The sequence below is a fragment of the Vanacampus margaritifer genome, chromosome 8, assembly GCF_051991255.1.
Source record: "Vanacampus margaritifer isolate UIUO_Vmar chromosome 8, RoL_Vmar_1.0, whole genome shotgun sequence".
Classification (NCBI taxonomy): domain Eukaryota; kingdom Metazoa; phylum Chordata; class Actinopteri; order Syngnathiformes; family Syngnathidae; genus Vanacampus; species Vanacampus margaritifer.
In genome coordinates, this window is record NC_135439.1 from 10,166,997 (window position 1) to 10,188,482 (window position 21,486).

Below are 21,486 nucleotides of genomic sequence, written 5' to 3' on the forward strand. Positions count from 1 at the left end.
TATTGCAGTGAGAGACAGAAAGTGAGTGTGACAGGTCATCTGGGACAAAGATACACCAAGTAAAGAGTAAATAAAGACACTTGCCTCTCCTGCTGGAGTCATAAAGTCTTCTAAGTGTTTTTTCTTATTCCTATTTCTATCCCAACCAGTATTATTTACATCTAACAAGGAGGTTTGCTTTTAATTTAGCTGGGCTAAATACAACTGTATTCTGTTAAATAATTAAGCACGTAATATCCAGCCTTTTGTGTCTTTTTTTTTTATTTACTTAATCTTAATGGCAATACGATATTCTAACCCAGAAATATGTAAAAGGTGGTTAAAAAAACTGCCCATTTAAAGGGGAAGTCAACCACAAATTTTTGGGGGACAATAGTATGTTCTATGCAGCTCCACTAGTCTAAATATGGTATTCTGGTTAATATTGCGTTAGTGGAATAGTGGAAGATGACATCACAGTTGCTCAGGTCTCAAGTAACAACCAATCACAGCAGAGCTTCAAAAAACAGGTGAGGAGTGATTGGTCGTTGCCCGAGCAACTATGATGTCATCTTGAGTCGACAACAAGTGGTAAAATGGCCGCCCCCTGAGATGGATAAAAACGTCTGGATTTTGCTTCATAACTTATATTCCACAAATGTAATATTAATCAGAATGTCATGTTTAGACTAGTGAGGTCACATATAACATATTATTGTCAGGAAACGTTTAAGGTTGACTTCCACTTTAAATAACGCTCTATACTTTTGCAAAAACGTCCCGATAAATACTACCCACATTGTGTTGTAAAATCCACAAATACAAAATGCTGTGATGCACATATCAAAAGGATCACTACAAATTAATCCATACTTGAACTGGAAGATATTCTTGGCAGATTTCAGATGGTATTTAGGAGTTTGAGGCGCCAGTTTAGACAGAAAACATGCAGCATAATTGGCCTCTATGGAACTGTCACCGCTGCCTCCCACACACACAAAAAACACACAAACATGCATAAGTGCACATACAGTCCCCACGCATACATATGTAACAGTGAAAATTGCTCTGCTTTCATTTCTTGTAGCATTTCTCACAACGATGCGACTACTTCGCCATTGAGCCGCAGAAAAAAAAGTGTTGCATCTCACACATGGGGCACTCAGAGCGGAAATAGCTCTGCATCATGAGGACCGAGCTGTGATGGCTCCCCGTTCCGAGTCGCTAGCTCGATCTCAGACAAGCTGATAACAAGATGACTCATACCTGCCGTTAAAGAGCAGGTAAAGGGGGATTTATGTGGAGTGTCAGTCTGTTATTCACGCGGCGTCTGTTCAGCCGTCTGAAGAAGTCTGCTGTCTGTTTCTAAACTTAGTCTAAAGCAGATAAGGAGCCTTCGTGGATTCTGATACAGACAACTGCACTTCTGCTCCATGTAAAAATGTTTGCACCCATGGGTTTTACATAACATTGATTGGCGGTCCATCTTGGGTGCACCTGGCCTTCCGCTCTATGTCAGCAGGGGTAGGCTGATGAATGGAATTTACATACAAAACTCAGAAGCGGCATCCTTTGGAGGCTAAATTTGAAGGCTGTCAACATAGCACCTTCATTGAAGGCTAATTCCAAAGCCCATGCGACACTTTCTTTTTACATTATTTGGAAGCCATACATATCCCAAGATTGTTTGCTCACCAGTAACAAAATATTTCAATTTACAAGAGTGGATTTTCAGTTTCAGAAATGTGGAGTTAATAGTGTTTTAAACTGCTAGCAAGGTTGGAATGTATGCCAAGTGTGTGCCTGCAAGTGCACGGAAAATGATTGATACTCAGTCGGGCCTTCTGACTCTGATGGATTGTTTTTCTATGGCCGTTGTAGTTTCTTACAAGTCAAATGAGGTAAAAATGGAACCAGAGAGAACTGTTTTTTTTTTTTAAATAGATCATACCAATATACTTTTGTCAGGCCATACTGACAAAAAGACACTCCACCTTTTAAGTATGTGTGACATCGATTATGCTTACATGTAGCCAAAAAGCAGAGCTGCTAGCAAGTGCTGCATGCTAATTTCATAACTGTTTGAGCATGCAAGTGGCCAAACTCTTATTATATGCTGCAGTGCCTGCATGAGAGGTCAACAATGATGTAACAAAGATAGAGGCGAGTAAACTCTCTAGCTAGGCTTCATTGATTGCTTAACAGTTGAATTTAATTCTTGGTAGCCGTCTAAATATTCACAACCCTAATTTTAACCCTGGAGAACCCAAGAACCCTTTTCTTCTTTGGAAAATTATGAATTATACATTAAATGACTGCTATAAGTTCACTGAACACCAAAATATATGTTTTTTCAATTTTAACCCTTGTTTTTTGAACTAGCTCAGAGTTGCTAATTTATCAAAATATATATATAAAACATACTCCTAGGCATTCTGCAACATGATATGAAATAGATTAACAAAAAAACCCACAATTTTACCATCTGATGGTTTGCTGAGAAGATGGTTTTGTTTGGATTGATTTCCAGCTCAACAAAACAGCATGTTGCCAGCAGCCATCTTGTCACCACCACTCTGGCTCATGTAAGTGCAATATTCATCCACTAGATGGCCCCATGCAGGGGTCAGAAGTGGCACTCTGGACTTTTGAAGTTAATCTAGGTAGGGCTAAGCGCGGTAAGATGTGACACAATCACCTCCATAGACCATGTCAGTCGAGTCACTCAAAGGACTTTACCTCCAAAGTGAAGGACAGGACCACATCAGACTTGGACAGCGTGTTTTCATCCTCCTGGCCCATGTCGATGATGGAGGTGTTGTGCCCTCGCTTCAGCTTCTGGAGCTTGAACTCTCCGCCCTTGGAGACGGGCATGCTCTCCAGATTGGCCATCAACTGGTTCACTGAAGACTTGAGCTCCTCAATGTACATGGCTTCCATGTCTTTCGACACAAACTTGGGGAACCTCCCTCCCTGCAGAGAGTCAGAAGCTATGTTATTACCGGTAAGAGTGGAGTAAATGCTGAATAAAATGCGGGTTATACAGTCACTAGGCACACTACGTTGCAGTTGCCATTAATTGGCCATCTCATTAGAGGTACAAGTTCAAACATAACTATCAATATTTTTTAATACAGCTCTTTGAATCTCCATAAATTGGACAAGTATACCTAATGTTGTGGCCATGGGTGTCTATAAATATATATACTTATTTTCTTTTAAGAGCACAGTGCTGCTTTCTGTGGGTGGTAATCTCACACCTTCTCCACAGCATAGTAGCTATGTAACAAAAGCAAGGGGCCCCCCCACAGCGTTAAACTCACCCTTGCAATCTGGTCGGCCATCTGAAGACGACCATCCAGCTCTCTTCTGATCTGTGCAGCCTGTTCGTCCAAGTTATCCAGCTATTGAGACAAACATATGGGGAAACTCCATGAGTCGACATGATTCGAGTAAAATATGCCATGTGGTCAGAAGTTCAGTCGGGAAAAAATAACGCTATGATATAGTTCTTATACGAACATAGAGTAGCAAAATGAAATAGAATGTAAAAGCATGAAATAGTTTGTTCATCATGATTTAATGCTAATTCAATTCATTGTGCTGCTCCTCTTGATGTGCCTGCCTCGGCCACCGTATAATACAGTTATGTACACATAAATGAATAAGAATAAAACTACTGCTACTTGTAATATTGTAATTTTTCACAGAGGATAAAGACTATATGCCACCGAGTATTGTCTTTTTATGTCTACATGTGTTGTTTTACACAAGTTTGCATCATATCCTACCAAATGTACATTAAATGGCTATGTTTAAATTATATTCCACTATCATATTGTGTTCCATCTTAGCATCAGTATTTATATATACAAACAGTAAACGTTGAAAGGACCTTGGTTTGCACAGCAATGATACAATTCTCCAAAAGACCATATTAGTCAATCTAATAGGATTTGACATGAGTGTATGCAAATGTTGTTAAAGGATAAAGTCATTTTATCCCCAAAATGAGTCCCGTAACAAGGTAAAATATTCCATTACAACCCATTTGAGGGCTACAGTTAGCAAATTGACCACACTAGCGAGTGATTGAAACAAATGCGGCCATGGAAACAGTGATGACTGATTGTACATCTAACCAGATTGTTGCGAGAGGCGGTAGTCATAGCAGCATGCTGTGGTGGCTAGCTTAAATAGAATAGATGAGAATGAAAGGAAAATCCATCACTGTATCACGGGCACAACGCCGCCATCGCCATAGAGACCAATGAAAGGCACCACTGTCTGAATTGTTATATTTCTTGTTGATTTGAGAGGCGGCTGGCATAAAATACGATCATGAGAGTAAAGCTCAGACAACAAAAAGATGTTTTGACGCAAATGAAAAACAGAGTGGTGGCACTCAATGACTAAACAAGGTTAAGAGAAGCTGCAAGTTCTGGCCCTGGAGAAATGAAAAGCAGATAAATTCATGCCTCCCCCTCATCAATAATGAATGGAAATCTTAAATTAGCTGACGCGGGGAAATAGAAGAGAGGTCTGATGTCTTTCTTGCTGCCTGAATCTGTACATTTTTATGCTTCACTTCTTCCTCCTCTTGGCAAATGTGATTGTGAGCAGACACCATTGCTTCTAGTGTGGCACATGGCTCAGAGTAACAAATCTTGCTGCATCAACACAGCTCCAAAAATATTTCTACAAAGAAGTGTAGTGTGAGTTTGAGTAAAAGACAACAACTTCACCTTTAGTTACCTTGGTGCTACATTGCAAAATCCCTGGATTTGAACTGGACTTGTTTCTCGGGCTTCACCATATTGACTTGATTCCTACTGCAATCCTTTGCAGGAGGCACTAGACGTTAGTTGGGTTTTTTTCAAACTCTTCTAGACATAGCAGTGGTTTAAATTTGATTTTAGATATACCCATAGCAAACATGTCCTTTCCTTCTTCTGTTGTTCATTTTCGAGGTGAGTTTATTTGGAGGTTGGCAATGTAAAGGTGCATTGCCGCCACCTACTGGACTGGAGTGTGAACAGTAGAAAGGCAGGGGGAAAAAAGTACAAAACTGTTCCTAAATTATATGAATTATACTCAGCGCTAAAAGCAAGTTCCTTATGTTGTTTTTCAGTTGTCAAATAAAATATCCTCATTACTGCCCCCCAAAAGACGAGTTTTGCTACCATTGCATGTAATGTTGCAATGTTGCTAAGATATGAGGGAGAAATCTACCACTATAGAGTATTATTGTTCCAATGAGAGCGCCTGTTATTAAGTTGTTTTTTATCCGTTTGTTTGGACACTTAAGGCCAACCCGCACACCTGGCGATGCGGCCAAACCTGACCTGTAATGGACCATTGAACAAAGTGACTCCTTCTCCAGACACATACACACATTGAGTGATTTAATCCACCAACGCGCTGCGGCATAAGACCGTGACCTTGTATAGGCTTTTACTTTCACTTTTATTAAAACATTAAAGTGGAAATCAACCTTAAACATTTCATGATAATAATGTTATATGTGACCTCACTAGCCTAAACATGACATTCTGATAATATTACATTTGTGGAATATGAGTTATGAAGCAAAATCCAGCCGTTTTTATCCATCTCGGGGGCCGGCCATTTTGCCACTTGCTGTCGACTGAAGATGACATCAGGTCTCAGGTAACAACCAATCACAGCTCAGCTTCAGAAAACAGTTGAGCTGTGATTGGTCGTTGCCTGAGCCCTGAGCAACTGTGATGTCATCTTCAGTCGACAGCAAGAGGCAAAATGGCCGCCTCCTGAGATGGACAAAAACGGCTGGATTTTTCCACAAATGTAATATTAATCAGAATGTCATTTTTAGACTAGTGAGGTCACATATAACATATTGTCAATAAAAAAAGAAATTGCGAAATTGGTAAAAATATCCGAATCGCAACAAAACCAGTAGCGCTCCTGGTGGTGAATCCAGGAATTTAATGTATGACTGAAGCATGAGCGTTCATTCTAATGAAAAATAAATAAATCAAGTGATCAAGTACAAACATAATAAATACTGTGCTGTTGTACAATTTGGATTGTTTTGCCACTGAATGCCATCCTAGGTGCAGTTTTTTTCTGCTCCACTAAGCACATCAAAAAGTGACTGTGTCCACATGTGCTCACAGTGACATCATGTCTTCTAGGTGGCATGTCCAGCAGAGAAGGGTGAGTGTCAACTGTCGAGTGTGTTGACAGTGCAGGCCAGCAAAGCGGCACACTGCTGCATAACCCAGAGTTGTTGTTTAGTAGAGCACGTAATCAGACGCTGCCACCAGCTGCAGGAAAATGTCTGCACTTGCAGCGCAGCAGCATTGAGCGCTGTTGGACAAGAGGCCGAGCATCCTGCCGAGGAGAGTCTTCTCCGTCATGTCCGTTATCGGAAAACCACCCTCGACCTGACCCGCCGCTTTTATGCTTGAGTGAGTGTCTCCCTTCCTCTCTGCAGGAACATCCTGCGTCGCCTGTCAAAACACTCTCGCAAGTCGGGCGCGGCACACAACCGAGCCTAGCGTTCCCAAATGAACTGCTCGTGCCAGCGTGGAGAAAAAAGCCACAGCAAAAGCTTGCTACTATGTATTTTCATTCAACTGTGCTCATCCACTTCAAAATTTCATTCAGAGGTGCTCAAAAGTTTCACAAGTATAAAAAAGGAAACACCATAACGCATGAAAGCAGAAAAAACAGTCCTAGCAGCAGGTCAAGCTGGAGGTCATTCCCTGCGTGAAGCAGCAAGCACCCGCTGCTGATCCCTCAGCACCCCAATCTTTTGCAGACCGCCTACTCCTAAAAGGTCATTGATGTCAGCGCGCTCACGGGCGTAACGTAGTCCGACAGGCAATCTCATGACAAATCAGAGCGACTAAAAGGTACGTCCTTTGGCCGACAGCCAAGCCGACAGCAGCGTGGCTGCTAAACACATAGTAGCGAAGGACGACACCGCTGCAGTACCAGGCCGGACCAACGGCAGGTTAAAGGTGAGGAAGCACAGGCCCGACTGATGTTAGCCCCCCACCCCCACGCCACCCACGCTCCAGATGAATACATGGACTTTAGCAGCAGACAGCCGGGACAGCCACAGGCGTTTTCATGTGCACAACAAAGGATGGAGCGGGCAGATTGAGAGCTGAATGGCACCAGGAGGAGTTGAAGCATCTGCTCTATATTTAGACCCGCGCTATGCAATTTGTGTGTGTGTGTGTGTGTGTCTGTGGTGGAAGAATTAGCTTCTCTTGTGAAGTGACAAACATGACGTGGAAATTGGTGGCATAAAAAAATGTTACTTCACAATCAGAGGCCATTTCTTTATTCTCTTCGTTTGAGTTGGTTTTGCTTTGTTTTCTTATAGCAACAACTCTACCTGTGCTGTGACATTCTTCCCCGCTGATTCCTTTCTGTGACACTTACTAGTCTAAAGAGGAAAGTGATATACAGCTGTGTGGGGAGAAATGGCTCATTGTAACGAGCGGGGGCCTCGCGATGACTCTCATGTCTGACTCATCTAATCATTTTAAGAATGGGGAAACATTCTGCTAAGGAAGAGTGAGCATAAATATTGATTTTAAAGCACTTTAAGCTGCTGATTAAAACGTTTGCATGTGAAAAAAAGAGTAAACGGGAAAAAGGGGCTACTCTAGTTTGACATTTCTGGTAGTATTAGGGCCATGTATAAATAGGGAGATAATATTCCAAGAAAAAGCTCTAATGTTTGCGACATTATAAAGTGGCAATTCTTTTTGGAAAAAAAACACAAATGTACGAGGAAAAAACTCAAATATCTGCAACATTTCAAAGTGGCAATTTTTTTTTTAGGAAAAAATCACAAATTTATGAGAAAAAAACTAGAATATTTGCAACATTATAAAGTAGCAATAATTTATTTTTATTTTTTTTACAAATTTACGAGGAAAAAACTCGAATATTTGCGACATTATAAAGTGGCAAATTTTTGAGAAAAAAAACACAAATTTACGAGATAAATCTTGAATATTTGTGCCATTAAAATTTGAGAATTTGTGAGATGTTGGCACGTTCGGGATGGAGGAGGCAGCGCGTGTCGAGGTTACGTCACAGGCCGCGACCTTGGGCAGTGCACAGACTTACAAGGGGGCACAGACGACCCATGGCTGCACATTGTAAGTTTATAAGTGTACTAAGTGTACATTTACTTGACTTGTTGATTTCCCATAAATTTGTGAGTTTTTTTGCAAATTTGCCACTTCATAATGTCACAAATCTGCAAGCATTTCTCGTAACTTTGTGTGTGTGTGTGTGTGGGGGGGGGGGGGGTCAATTGCAAATTTGCCACTTTATAATTTCATTTTAAAGAAAAACCTATATGCCCCAATATAGCTTTTTTCCTTAAAATTGCATGAAATTAATTTTTAATTGGGTATCGGCCCGATACGATACCTGATGTTGGTACTCACCCATCCCTAATCAGCTCAGTAGACATTGTCAGAAGTATTCATGTATTGTGAGTATTATTTTAGTTTAGTCTTTAAAAGGGCTAATATTAAAAAACATATCTCAGTTCTTATAGATGCACTGAGATTCTAGACCACTGCAAACTACAGCGCAATAATAAACGTGCTGTGTAATCAATACTTAGTCTTGGAGGATAATGTCTATTTCGGTCTATGTTTAGTCGCCTTTGTTGGCATCGCAGCACAGGAAAAGAAAAAGAGGGTCAGTCCAGTCATTTTCAGCATTCTGCCGCAATCCAGACAGCTTCTTCTCGTCTGCTATTTGAGTGGAAAAAAAAAAAAAGTAAATCCCCAATGATAATAAACCTCTGATGGCCTCAGAATCCCATACAATCTAGCAAAACGTTCCATTAAATCCCAGCAGCCGTGAGCCCCGCTGACGGAATTGCCTCCGAGTGAGGATTGTATCATTTAGCAGGCGCCGACAATTGATAGCGACTGGTTGCTTACTGAGGAGATGCTGAAAGTCATCATTAGACGGGTCTAATATATTCATTACGGCTGCAAATGGAATAAGAATAGGCACCTAAAACAGCTGGGGTAAGCATCTAGAATGAGGCATTTTAAATTGTTTTTATGTAAATTCTGTTCTATTTATCGATATTCACAATTGGAGATGCGCAATACGTCCAAGGGTGGATTAGCTGTGCTTACTACTTCAACTTTCCGCTGTTCACTGGCCCCTTTGGTGTTACTCTGCGGAGCCTCTGCGGATGTTCTGGATGCAGATTTGTGACCTCATACAATCAACTTTGCTGGTAGCTCATCCAAACTAGGTTAAGCATCATCAAAGGCATTAGAAAAAGAGGCTATGGAAATGTCTCACAGCACAGCATTAGAAACATCAAGTTAATGAAGCCCACTGAGGAACGCAGCCCGTATTGATCTAATCCAAACAAGGCGTTAGGACAATACTAAGCGATTTGTTTAATTTTTCCAGCATCACCAACATGCACAGATGGCCACATGGATTGCGTTATTAACTCTTAAACCTCATTGGCCTCCGAGAGGTACGTTTTGATGCGTTAAATAAACATGTGCGAGAGCGCCGGAGGTTTCCTCCAAAAAGAGCCATGAAAAGACTTTTAATGGCGCTGCTGAAGAAGGAATACATTAGCGCTGCTTTTAACATTCCCACAGAGAGCAGTAAAGCAGGAACGACAGCAGGATAAGAGAGTTATATGTGACACAAGCCCCCCAGTCTGTAATCTCAACGTATCTACCCCTCCTCCCGAGTGAAGCATTGGACATTACAAGATACAGATAGCTGACAAGTTAAAACAACAGTACGGGATTTTTTTTTTTTTTTGCTTCAGGGCTCTCTGGAAAAGTGATTTGCGATCTCGTTTGAATGCACCCAGGCAAACGCAAATCAACAGTCGTAAACGAGCACGTGTGTGTGACAAAGACATGGCCAGAAGCTAAGGAAGCCAAGCTAATAAATGTTGGCGCTAAATGCTAAGAGAAGCTTTTGTGTTGTAAGTTAGCATCATGTCCTGAAAGAAACAATGCCATATTTTTAATGTGTGGCAAAGTTTGTACAAGCATTTCATAAAAAAATATTGGGATAGCATTTAAGCTAACACATAAGAGCTGTCCTGGCTGGTCTACCAATATTATAGACCACCAAAACAGTTAGCAGGTTGTAATGGCAATGGCGGATGCTATTGCAATTTTAAACAGGTTTAAATGTTGTTGTTTTTTAAAGCTGTTATTTCAAGGTCAGATTATTATATCGTGTGTTTTATCAAGAGAGCGTGAGTGGAAAAACAAGAGTTTATGAATCTTCTCAAATTTGTGTTCAAAAGAGTTAATACATTTTTTTCTCAAGATACTGTCAACACTTTAATAACATTTATCTGGATACACGAGGTTCCCGCAAAGACAGTTAATAGCCTGGGGCTTTACAGGGGCCCGTAATTATTCATGTTTCAATCTTAATTCACATGCTTAAAAACACTTTAAAATGCTAACCTATCATGACTTTTCCAATGCGCCCCCTTCCTTTTTCATGCAGTGAACTACTCCAGCTGTGTGCACATGTACAGACTTGATTCAGGAATATAGCAGCAAAATAAACTTGTTGACTTGTGGAAAAGATGGCTATAAAAGGTTTCAACTTTTTTTCACTGTGGCGAATGTACATAACCGACAGCATCAACAGCAAAAGCTAGACACTTTTATGTATAGCACTGCTGTCAGTATTAGCCAAGGACAATGCAGAAGCGGCAAGTGAAACGAGTGATGCTTTTCATCGCATAGACAGCGACCATTAAAGCACTCAAAATGGTAAACATTATTAAATGGTGATTCATCTTCATATGTTACAATAAAAAAAAAATTGATATGATTGACTTCAAAAAAGATTCTAAGGACATCTAGCTCAGGAAAAAGGGAAATTTTCTAAATTTTTCTTTAAATTGTCAGATACTGGTAATATATTTTAAAAGTTGTGGAAGGCACCATGACTGTGATTGCCATGGGTGCCCAAAACACTAGCTACAGTCTTTCCATTTTAGCAACTTTGAGGTCGCCATATTGTGTATATACACAAAGAGGCTTGATAGTGTCGCGGTCAGGGTTCTAAGGTTATTCCACACCAAACTTAAACGTACCTGACAAGCTTGGTAAAGCAGTTGGTGCTCAAACTTTTTGATGCCCAGGATATTCTGGAACATCTCGTACAGCTGATCCTTGCTCAGGATGAGCTCCGAGGCGGCGCTGGCCGTCATACGCTGCTGCGCCTTGCGCGGATCCTCGTCGCCGCGGTAGATGGTGTCAAACTTGGCCATCCAGGAGCTCAGCACCGTCTCCTTGCTCAGGCCGTCGATCTCCGGGAGGCTGCGCACGCGCTTCTCGATGTGCCTCTTGAACACTTCCCTGAAGTCGCTCGCCGAGAAGCCGCCGCTCTGGACCATTTTAGCCACACGGTCGCTCTTTAAGAACACCTTTGTTGTAAGAGACAGAAGATAAGGATGTAGGATTAATGGTTACTGCAGTGAGCTGAATACTGGAGTGTGCAGTCATTACATTCCTCCTTTACTGGAAAATATAATTGTTTTCCATGTATCATTTTGTCCCTGAGGGTCCAACTTTTTCATCATACATAATTGCATTCAACAATTGTCAAAGGGTTTAATAGTAAATTGGAATTTATCAGCTTGGCTATTTCGGAGAACACTACACTTTTAATTGTGCTATCACTCACTTGCACTTGCACTTTGATCATCGACAACTCACACTCTAGGCCCGGGGCCAGATCAAACCCACATCATTTTATCCACTAAAGCAAATAAAGTGTCTACTGCATGTTTCACCCTTGGTTTGTTCATTTCATTACAACAGAAACGCTGTACCAATTTGTTTTTTCCACCAATTTTTTATTTTTTTTTTACTATAATTTGCATGCCACAATTTTTCATTGTTTCTGCATTTCATTTACAATATGTTCTATGCAGCCCTACTAGTCTGCGTTTTTGGCAAATTAGTTAATTAGCTAAATTCACCCATTTTTTATCAATCTCGGGAGGCGGCCATTTTGCCACTTGCTGTCAACTGAAAATGACATCACAGTTGCTCAGGGCTCAGGTAACGACCAATCACAGCTCAGCTTCAGTAAACGGGTGAGCTGTGATTGGTCAGTTTCAATAAACAGGTCAGCTGTGATACCTGAGTCCCTCAACAATTGTGATGTCATTTTTAGTTGACAGCAAGTGGCAAAATGGCCACCCCAAGAGATAGACGAAAATGGGTGCATTTTGCTGCTTTATTCAAATTCCACAAACACAATATTTATCAGAGTGGGGGCAAATACAACATATTATTGGAAAGAAAATCTTTGGGTTGACTTCCCCATTAACAATTTTAGAAATAGATTTGTATATAACAGACAACTGAAAGGACAATTGCAGTTATGTAATAATATACACTCCCCTTGTGAGGGAAATCATATCAACAACGTGGCCCACAACAATGAGTTTGACATCCCTGGACTCTTCATTGCACATCTAGTTATTCTAGCTGTTAACAAGGAACGCAGTTTTATGGGCTGCATGCAGGGACGTTCAGCAACATGGCCGCCTGCTAATGACAGCCTGACAGTGACAGACAAGATGACAGCGTCAACAGAACAAGGAAAGCCCACTGCTTTGTCATTAAGACACAATTTGTTCTCAGCATCTAATGTGACTAAAAGACAACTGTGCAGACCATTTGGTAAACAATGTTCATATGCAAACAACAAAGCTTTGGCACAATTGATTCCTGCCTAGAGAGGCTTTTAAAGGCACAGAAGTCTTTAGGACAATCAATGATTTAATTAATTATTGTGTCTCTGTGCGGTAAAATAGAACACCAACAGCCATTTAACTAATTTTGTCAACTACCAGAGCAATTTAATTTGTGATTAAAAAGAGGACTTGAGCTCCATAACAAATGACTGTACTCTACATCCTTTTTATACGCACTAGTACATGAGTGAGTGCACCTGCACAGTTCTTTACAGTCCAATGCAAAAACCTCATAAAAAATTCAGTCTTTTACTGTGGTAATATTTTTGCAAAGGTGCCGAACTGTGCTGAATCATACTCGGAGCATGTTTGTAATCTTTTGCACCTCTCGTGCAGTTGAAGAAGGTTAACACCATTTTAAAATCAACACCAAAGCAAGCGAATGTACAGCTGTTTATTTATTTAAACCCAGTGGGACTAAACATAAGTGCACAAATAACCTACAGTCCTAAATAATGTCACTAGATGGCACTGTACCTTTTCAGGCTTCTTTGGGTAGTGGCACAGGAACGTGAAAGAAGAAGTCAACCAGGAAGTTAAAGGATTTAATTTACAGAAGTATGAAAAGCTACATACATTTATCATTTGGTGTGAAAGTGTCAATCACAAGGTAATCATTTTTAAACACATTGTTGGACAACATTTCAAACAGTGAGCTAATGAGTAATGCAGGACTTCACTTAAAAGGGCAAAACCCATTAAACCTAGTACTGTATGGTGAAAAGTGTTTTTTAGATTCTGGTCATTGGGCAATTTACTGCAAGGTACTTTTATGTCACCAATTGTTAGGTTAATTGTTGCAGTACAAGTTTCTACCTAAAGGTTGAAGTTGTGTTTCTGAATCTTTACAGTAATGTGTATTTTCCTGCTAATGGTGCTTCTCAGGACCGTTTGGACATAGAAGCTGCCCAAGCAGCAGGTAATTAATTTCCTCATTTCAATTAGAAATGTGCAAACTTAAAACAAATAGCATGTATTGCTATAACATGTACTTATAACTGTCCGTCCGTCTTCTTCCGCTTATCCGGGGTCGAGTCGCGGGGGCAGCAGCTTTAGCAGGGAAGCCCAGACTTCCCTCTCCCCAGCCACTTCAGCCAGCTCATCCGACGGGACCCCAAGGCGTTCCCAGGACAGCCGAGAGACATAGTCTCTCCAGCGAGTCCTGGGTCGTCCCCGGGGCCTCCTGCCGGTAGAACATGCCCGGAACACCTCCCCAGGGAGGCGTCCAGGAGGCATCCGAACCAGATGCCCGAGCCACCTCAACTGGTTCCTCTCAACGTCACTTATAACTGTCAATACATTAAAATTGGAAACATGTTTTGTGAAAAATCACTTAAGATACTCTCGCAATATAATGAGTGCTTATTTGATGATTAATAAAATAACTTACTGTATTTTACTCTGACCATCAGCAACATAATGCAAACAGCTATGGGAAGTTATTTTAATGTATTGTTTGTATTTTCTGTTATTTGGTAAATTATTTTAATTTATTTTTTGTATATTTCTTACTTTAAGTATTACTTTAACTTCATTTGGTGTTAACTTAGAGGCACGTGGGGGAAAAAATGGTAACAGGTATGTGCTGACCCCAGTTATTAGAGGGTGTGCACACTTATGCAATGACTATTTTTCATTTGTTTTTAGTTCCCCTCTCGGAAGGATTATTTTCTCTCAAGCGAGTTGTCCAAAAAGTTTGGACCTGATTTATGTTGGTGTATTTTTTATATGACAAAAAACTGGCATTGTAATGGGGTGTCTAGACTTTTTATATCCACTGTATTTAATGCCTACTTCCAAGCAACTATAAACAGTGGTACGGTTATGATCACAAAGTGACTCAATAAGTGGCACAACACTAGTCGTTTTAGTCATAAAACCTTATATACTTTTTTAAAAACACTTTATAAAACCTTGTAGGCTGCTTTTCTATACTGGATCCTCTTTATCACAAGGTTTATTGTTATATTTTATTGGTGAATGTGTACATTATGTTGTGTGACCGATATGTGTCAATTGTCTAACTAAACCTAAAGCAACAATATTCCCTCTTTGTACTAATATTGGTACCATGATTGGATGGCTAACATTAAAGACCTTAGAAATATTTATTAATATTAAATATTAAATATATTTTTTTTCTCACCCTTTCATGTATGCATAATAGCTATCTACCCTTCCTCACCCTCATTTACATGAACATACAGAGTAGCATATTACATCCATCCTTCACATGTAGGTGAAGCTGTAATTAACCTCTATAGCCATCTACAGACACTTTATGGATTTATCTGCATTTGTCCATTATGCCTTTGCTTGTTTTTTTTTTTCCCATGAAAGAATTGACCTTTAATATCCTCTATCGGTCATGTCTCTAGCATGCACGGTAATAATGACTTACTTCATTATGTGGATTGAAGAGCGTGAGCTCGGAAAGACGGCTGTGTCAGCCACATGGTCTGACTCATAATCTGCACAGTGAGAAACCTCAGCCACCATTTCATCACTCAGCCGCATGGATTTCAGCATTTTGACATGGAAACTAGAGCAGTTCTGCGTGGGGGCTTAGATTTATGGCCCGAAAAACGGGCGACTCGACTCCACGCCTAGCGAGCCGAAATTGCTGCAGCCAGCCACATTTTCGCACTTCTACAATCAGCAGAAATGTTCGCGGACATGCATTCAGCCAGTGATGAATTCAGAAAGTCATCCAGCCTGGGCTCGGCGGAAAAATGGTTGTGATTGAGCGTGTGGCGGTGTGATTATGGTGTGCTGGTACCTCATAGTAGCTCTGCACTGCGTTGATGAAGGCTTCATCTGCCACAATTTGCGTGTCTCCGTTCAGGAAGGCCTGGAAGCGATCCTTGGTCTGCTGAAGCTGCTGCTTTGTTATCTGTTGGGGCAAGGGCAAACAAAGGACAAGGCAGCATTAAAGCCAGATTAGGCAACGCTCTCCAAATGGGCGCACATTAGCTGAAACAATGCTATCCAGCCACTTTTTAAATGTTCTTGTCAGCTCCCAACTTTTGTCTCGGGGAAGCTAAGCACTCCCAGGCCTGCTGGGAGACGTAGTCCACCACCGCATCCTCATTTGGCCTGACAAGCTCTTCCAGTCTCCAGCTTTAAAGAAAGACAGGAGCTATTCTGGGCCCACAAAATACACCAAGAGGCAGCTCACGGCATAAAGTAGAAAAGACTCAATGACATGCTCCCAAATCTCTCGGCACCCAAAGACATCACCCGGAGAGATAGCAAAACAGCCCGTCTTGGCTGATTGGATCCGCAATCTCCTTTTTTCAGACACCGCACGGGGGTCATGACCTCGGGTGCAAGCGGGAGTAAAGATTGAGTGTTAAATCGAGAGTTTAGCTTTACGGCTCTGCGCCGTCTTTGCCGCCACTGCTGTGATGTAAAGCCTGCAGCAGCGCAACCAGCAGTAGTCAATCTTAAATTATTATTTTTTTTAAACTTTTTTTGTTTATCATGCCTCATGAATAAAACTCCAACGTTGCAGTCTTCTTCCACTCTGATCCCACCTGTGCCCCCCCACCTTAACTTGACCTGTCTCCTTGAGGTGAGAGTAGCTTGAGTACAAGAACACGGTACACTGATAACACTGAAATGCAACCTTGGTGGCACAAACAAGTTGTCTTTGTAGGGTCTGGAAATGAAATTCTTTATTAAAGTTTGACCTAACTTCACAAGAGCTCTGTAGAAAATATTTATTGTAGCAGCAGAGAAAGTTAAAGTCAGCAAGTAGAGGAAGACATTTTGGGTGAGGAAATGGTCCAATTTCACTTGATTGGTCCAGAAATGATTACTTATTTCCTTCAACTAACGTATCTTTAGTCATCTATCTATGAATAAATGTTGTGAAACACTGAATTGGTTGGAGTGAAAAGAGGTTTGCATATTGGACATTAGGAACATGGGACATAATTCAGTTGTTAAAACCCTCCCGTATAATTTAAAGAGTGGTCAAATGAATATAGGCACTTAACGTTTAACTCATTTGCATCAATGTTGAGATATTTTATATGCACATAAAGAACCTAATTAAAATAATATGCGCCTCTGATCTCTTCTCCCCTTTGTTTCACCTCACTCAGGTCCAAATGTCCTTGAATTGATTTAACACATGCTAACAGAGTCAGTGACCTGAAAGTCAATAGTGCGGCCATCTCCCTGTGACAAATGTTGTCTACACTTCACGCTGTTGTGTATATCATACACGCACAAGGAGCAGCCGGTAATATGTGTGTGTGTGTGTATGTATGCATGCGTTAGCAAATGACAGACTGGTGTGGGAGGAAGATGGAAAAGCGTTCTATATCATGTGCCTGTGAGGCAATCTCGATAACATCTGCGTGCCTGTCGAACCCCCTCCAACCTCCTTCGGTCTGGTTAAAATAAATGAGAATTAACTATAATCTGTCAGCACCAAAGCTAATCATAGGATTGATTTTTAGAGACACTGACATTATACAAACAACTCCATCCATTCATTTTCTATACCGCTTATCCTTTTATTATATCACGTATGTTCCAAAGATGGTAACTCACTACTGGATAGTTACACTAAGAAGCCTAGTTAGGATTTTACGCAGAGGGCACGTATGTCAATTGTGGTTGTTATTATTATTTGAAATCGGAAGTCATGGAAAAAAGGGGTAAGGTGAAAATAAACCTCCTCCATTGCCGATTCTGATATTTGGCAGAATAAAAATAATATAAGATAACTTTTATTTTGGTCCCTTACAACAATATAGATAAATGATAAACTGGCAGAATTGTTTTACAATACATTGTCCTTTGGTATTTTACCCAAGTTTACAATAGAGAGAAAAATCAGCCGATTAAAAAAAAAAAAAAAAAAAGTTTGGGTTTTTTTTTGCGGGGGGAACGTTTCAATGTCGTTATCTTCATCTTATGTGTTAATGTGTTAAAATAAAAAGTAAAAGTCGTCTGCTTTTTGCTGGGTTGAAAAAACAACAACAGCCGATTAATCATTCAGACCCTAGTTAATGGAATAAATTACATTCTCCACTATTTTAAAGCTCTTAATGTGTAAGAAACATTGCTTTTAGTCTTCGCACCACAATGCATCTTTGTGAGGCAGCAGAAGGCTGGTTTATGATTGTTACCTTCCAAATTAAGTGAAACATTTGTGTGCAAAACAATTATGAAACCAAGCTAATGTGAGTCAATGGAGTCGTTCAGCAGTCCGCTGAACTGGTTACTTGCTTCCACTTCCTCCCCACGGTGGTGTGTAAATTACATTTAACAAATTCCATATTTTAAGGATTTATTTTAATGTAATCATTAGGTTTGGCCCTTCCGTGGCTTGGCCAGTGACAGCCTATTAATCTCTTTATCAACATTATCAACATGGCGTGTACAAAAGCGAGAGACTGCTGATTAGGGAACTGTACTGATTAGTGACCATATTGATGGGCGAGGGAAAGCGCCGACATTTTCATCTGATTCCACATTCCCAAGACATATTTTTCCTACTGGGCGCATATTGATTCTCTCTCTATGGCTGTTATCAAGATTGCAGCAGGGCCCAGTGATTCATTTGCGGCAGTGAAGTAAACATTAATCACCCCCGCGTATCAATAGAGGAGCCAGGCAAGGGCATTATGCGTGGAAACTTTATTACGGTTCAAAACTACTTGACTGTATGCCTTAACCCGGATGCTTAGGTGCGTTGCCGTGACCTATTTTGAACAGTTCATCACATTTTAATTAAATTCATGCTCATGTCATTTCAGCCCATATCTTAAGCGAAGGAGTAAGCAGGGTAAGGTTGTGTTTTAATCTATTTAACGTCCTGCATCTGATTCTTTGAAAGGTGCAAAGGTGAATGAAATTGAATGATGCAGGCTCCCGTGCACCTTAATCCAGTCCTGTATGCTTATCAATTTATCTCTTTAGAATTTTACTCTCCACAGCACAGGTGCATGACATAGTTGTCCTTGCAGCGCTTTGACGGGTGGATTAATTATCTAAATGCAGGCAGGATGTAGTGTGCTAAATCATACTTACAGTAAAGCGTCCTGTTGAAGTTACATCACATTGAAAGTCGATGGCGTTTTCCTAAATTAAGAGGCTGCACTTTAGTTTGTATAGTATAAGCCTGTACATAAAGTATCATTTATTTGTGCGGTGTTTCACAGAAATTTAATTAAACAATAAAATGAATTAAGGGGCCTACAAGATAGCAGAGCAGTTGGTGAGAAATACAGCCGTAAATCTTTCTAGAAAACTCGACAAAATATACGCAAGCAACTTCATCTAAAACCACTGCTACATAAAAACACTGATGGTAAAACTCACAGCAAGATTAATCATTCAGCACAACATTCAATATGCCTGAATGAGATTTAAAACAAGAGTTCTATTAACAGGTTTGCCTTAACAAAGTTGAGTTGAAGGTAGCATTTGCTGAGTTAAAAAATAAATGAATATCCAGAAAAAAAAAAAAATCAAATAATAAAAAAAAATAATAATAATAAAAAAATAAAAAAATAAAAAATATATATATATATATACTAGCACTTCAGCAATTCTCCTTTGCCGAGATAATCCATCCCACCTCACAGGTGTGCCATATGAAAATGCTGATTAGACACCACGATTAGTTAACAGGTGTATGGGGAGCCAGAAAACCAGTCAATACTGAACCCCCCACCCCCCACCCCTACCCAATAAAACAAAACTGCACCTTTCAGAGTGTCTAAGGCCCCGTCCAGACGGAAGCAAAGCCGGCATCTTAATATGGCACACCTGTAAGGTGGGATGCATTATCTCGGCAAAGGAGAAGTGCTCACTATCACGGCTGGTGATAAACCAGATAGGCTGCTAACATTAGAAGAAGAAAACGTTTTTGCCATCCATCTTTAAAAAAAAATCTTTATTTGGATGTACTTATGATTTTTTTCATAAAAACGAATGTAAAATAATGTAAAAAAAAATCAGGATACATATTGACGCTTTAGGCTAAAAGAGAAGATAATTTGCGGAACCTAATTTTGGATAACATACCTTAATGCACACCAGCATTATTGCTCACAAACTAGCTGCCTTCGATTCCTTTCTCGTTTTTCAACACAAAGCACATTTCAGTCACAATAAAAATGTCACATGTGAGCAAACATCACGACGACATGACAGCTGCACAAAGTCAAACAGCAAGCCCAAGCGCCACGAAAGCCACTGTGATCACAGAACTACAGAAACACAAATACAGGTGCCCGGGCTATTCTCCCCACGGGCAGACACATTCACATTCATGTGCGGCAAAAGACACACAAACGCAGCATTGTGTGAGTAAAAGGCAGTCGTCAGGGTCAGCAAACAGCCAGGTGTGTGCTCTTCATGCAGACACAGCAAACACGTCGCGCGTCCGCAACCTCCGCCGCGCCGTCGTACCACCGAACACCGTGTTCGCCACCAGCTAAGCCGCTTCTCGTAACAGACATCCATTATCACACCACCCACTCCCTCGCAGCACCCATCCTGCTCGGCCCCCGGTCTTCAGTCATGCAGTTACCGAACAGAAAATGAGCCCTTACACAACTATGACATAAATGGCACGGACATGTGAACTTCCCGTGGTTTACAGGCTGAAATCAGCAGGGCTCTTTGAAAAGGTCGCGGCAAAACAAAGCTATCAAAACTGTCTGGGGGAAGGAGATCAAGAGGTTTATAATTACATGTTGCAGATTAGTTTATACAACTAGCCAAAATTTAGTGATTAAAATGATTTACAGTACATTATAAACCTGCATTTTGTGTTTGGTAAGGGGAAGTCAACGCAAACATTTTCTTCACAATATCGCTAGTGTAAACACGGCTTTGTGATTGGTATTGTGTTTGTGGAATATGAATTAAGCAGCAACATCGTTTTTATCTAAGGGGGCGGCCATTTTGGCACTTGCTGTCGACAATGACATCACAGTTGCTCAAGGCTCAGATAATGACCACTCACGGCTCAGCTTGCGAACGTCACATGACCAACATTTGATTGAATAGTCATTGAAAGTTGAATATTCATTGACAATTGAATATTCAATGATTATTTAATGAATATTCAATGAATATCTGACGGTAGGTATGGTTACTCTAATTCCATATTGCGGCCAAACAAAAACACAATTACCTCTCGAAAATTTAGTGAGAGATTACATTTCATGAAAAATTTTGTTTAAGTCACATGATCCACAAGGTCAATTCCAAAGTCAACTAAAATAAAAGGTTACTAAAGTATGCACCATTGCAGATTTGGAATCCTTGTAGATGTCCCTTTCCAAAAATACATGTTTTGTGAAGATTGACCCTTTTTGTTTAAAATATAACAATTTGGCAGGCCGTAGCTCCCAAACCCCTGCTCCGATTGACCGAAAATTTGAGATATAGCGTTCTGAGATCACTATCAACATGCAGAAAGTTTCATTAAAATCGGAATCTGCTTGGTTAAAATGTTCAGGGTTTTTTTGGGGGGTTGGCATGGAATGACCCCTCTTTGATGATTTATTATTATTATTTATTAATTTTAATATCTGGAACTATCATCATTTCTGGCATAACAAATTAGCGTTCAGTATTTTCCGTAACTTTTGGCATATCTGCGTTTAGCCACATAAACGCCAATAAAGTTTTACATTTCAATGTTTCATTGCGGCATAAAATGTAAATTT

General features: G+C 40.4%; 1 protein-coding gene and 1 long non-coding RNA gene across 17 annotated transcripts in view; one reads left to right on the plus strand and one right to left on the minus strand.

The window, feature by feature from the left end:
* The window catches only part of cadpsb (Ca2+-dependent activator protein for secretion b), a 76,509-nt gene that overhangs the window by 43,165 nt on the left and 11,858 nt on the right, over positions 1 to 21,486 (minus strand). For all 16 annotated transcript variants that reach the window (XM_077572276.1, XM_077572277.1, XM_077572278.1 and 13 more), the window contains exons 2-5: positions 15,564 to 15,677; positions 11,111 to 11,443; positions 3,303 to 3,383; positions 2,719 to 2,952 (exon numbers count right to left, since the gene is read on the minus strand). In XM_077572276.1, coding sequence (XP_077428402.1) covers positions 2,719 to 2,952; positions 3,303 to 3,383; positions 11,111 to 11,443; positions 15,564 to 15,677 — 762 coding nt within the window. The remainder of the gene's footprint in view (positions 1 to 2,718; positions 2,953 to 3,302; positions 3,384 to 11,110; positions 11,444 to 15,563; positions 15,678 to 21,486) is intronic.
* Positions 13,314 to 14,857, plus strand: LOC144056993 (uncharacterized). Its single transcript, XR_013295149.1, has 3 exons — positions 13,314 to 13,394; positions 13,636 to 13,703; positions 13,820 to 14,857. It is a non-coding gene; the product is annotated as an uncharacterized LOC144056993 (long non-coding RNA).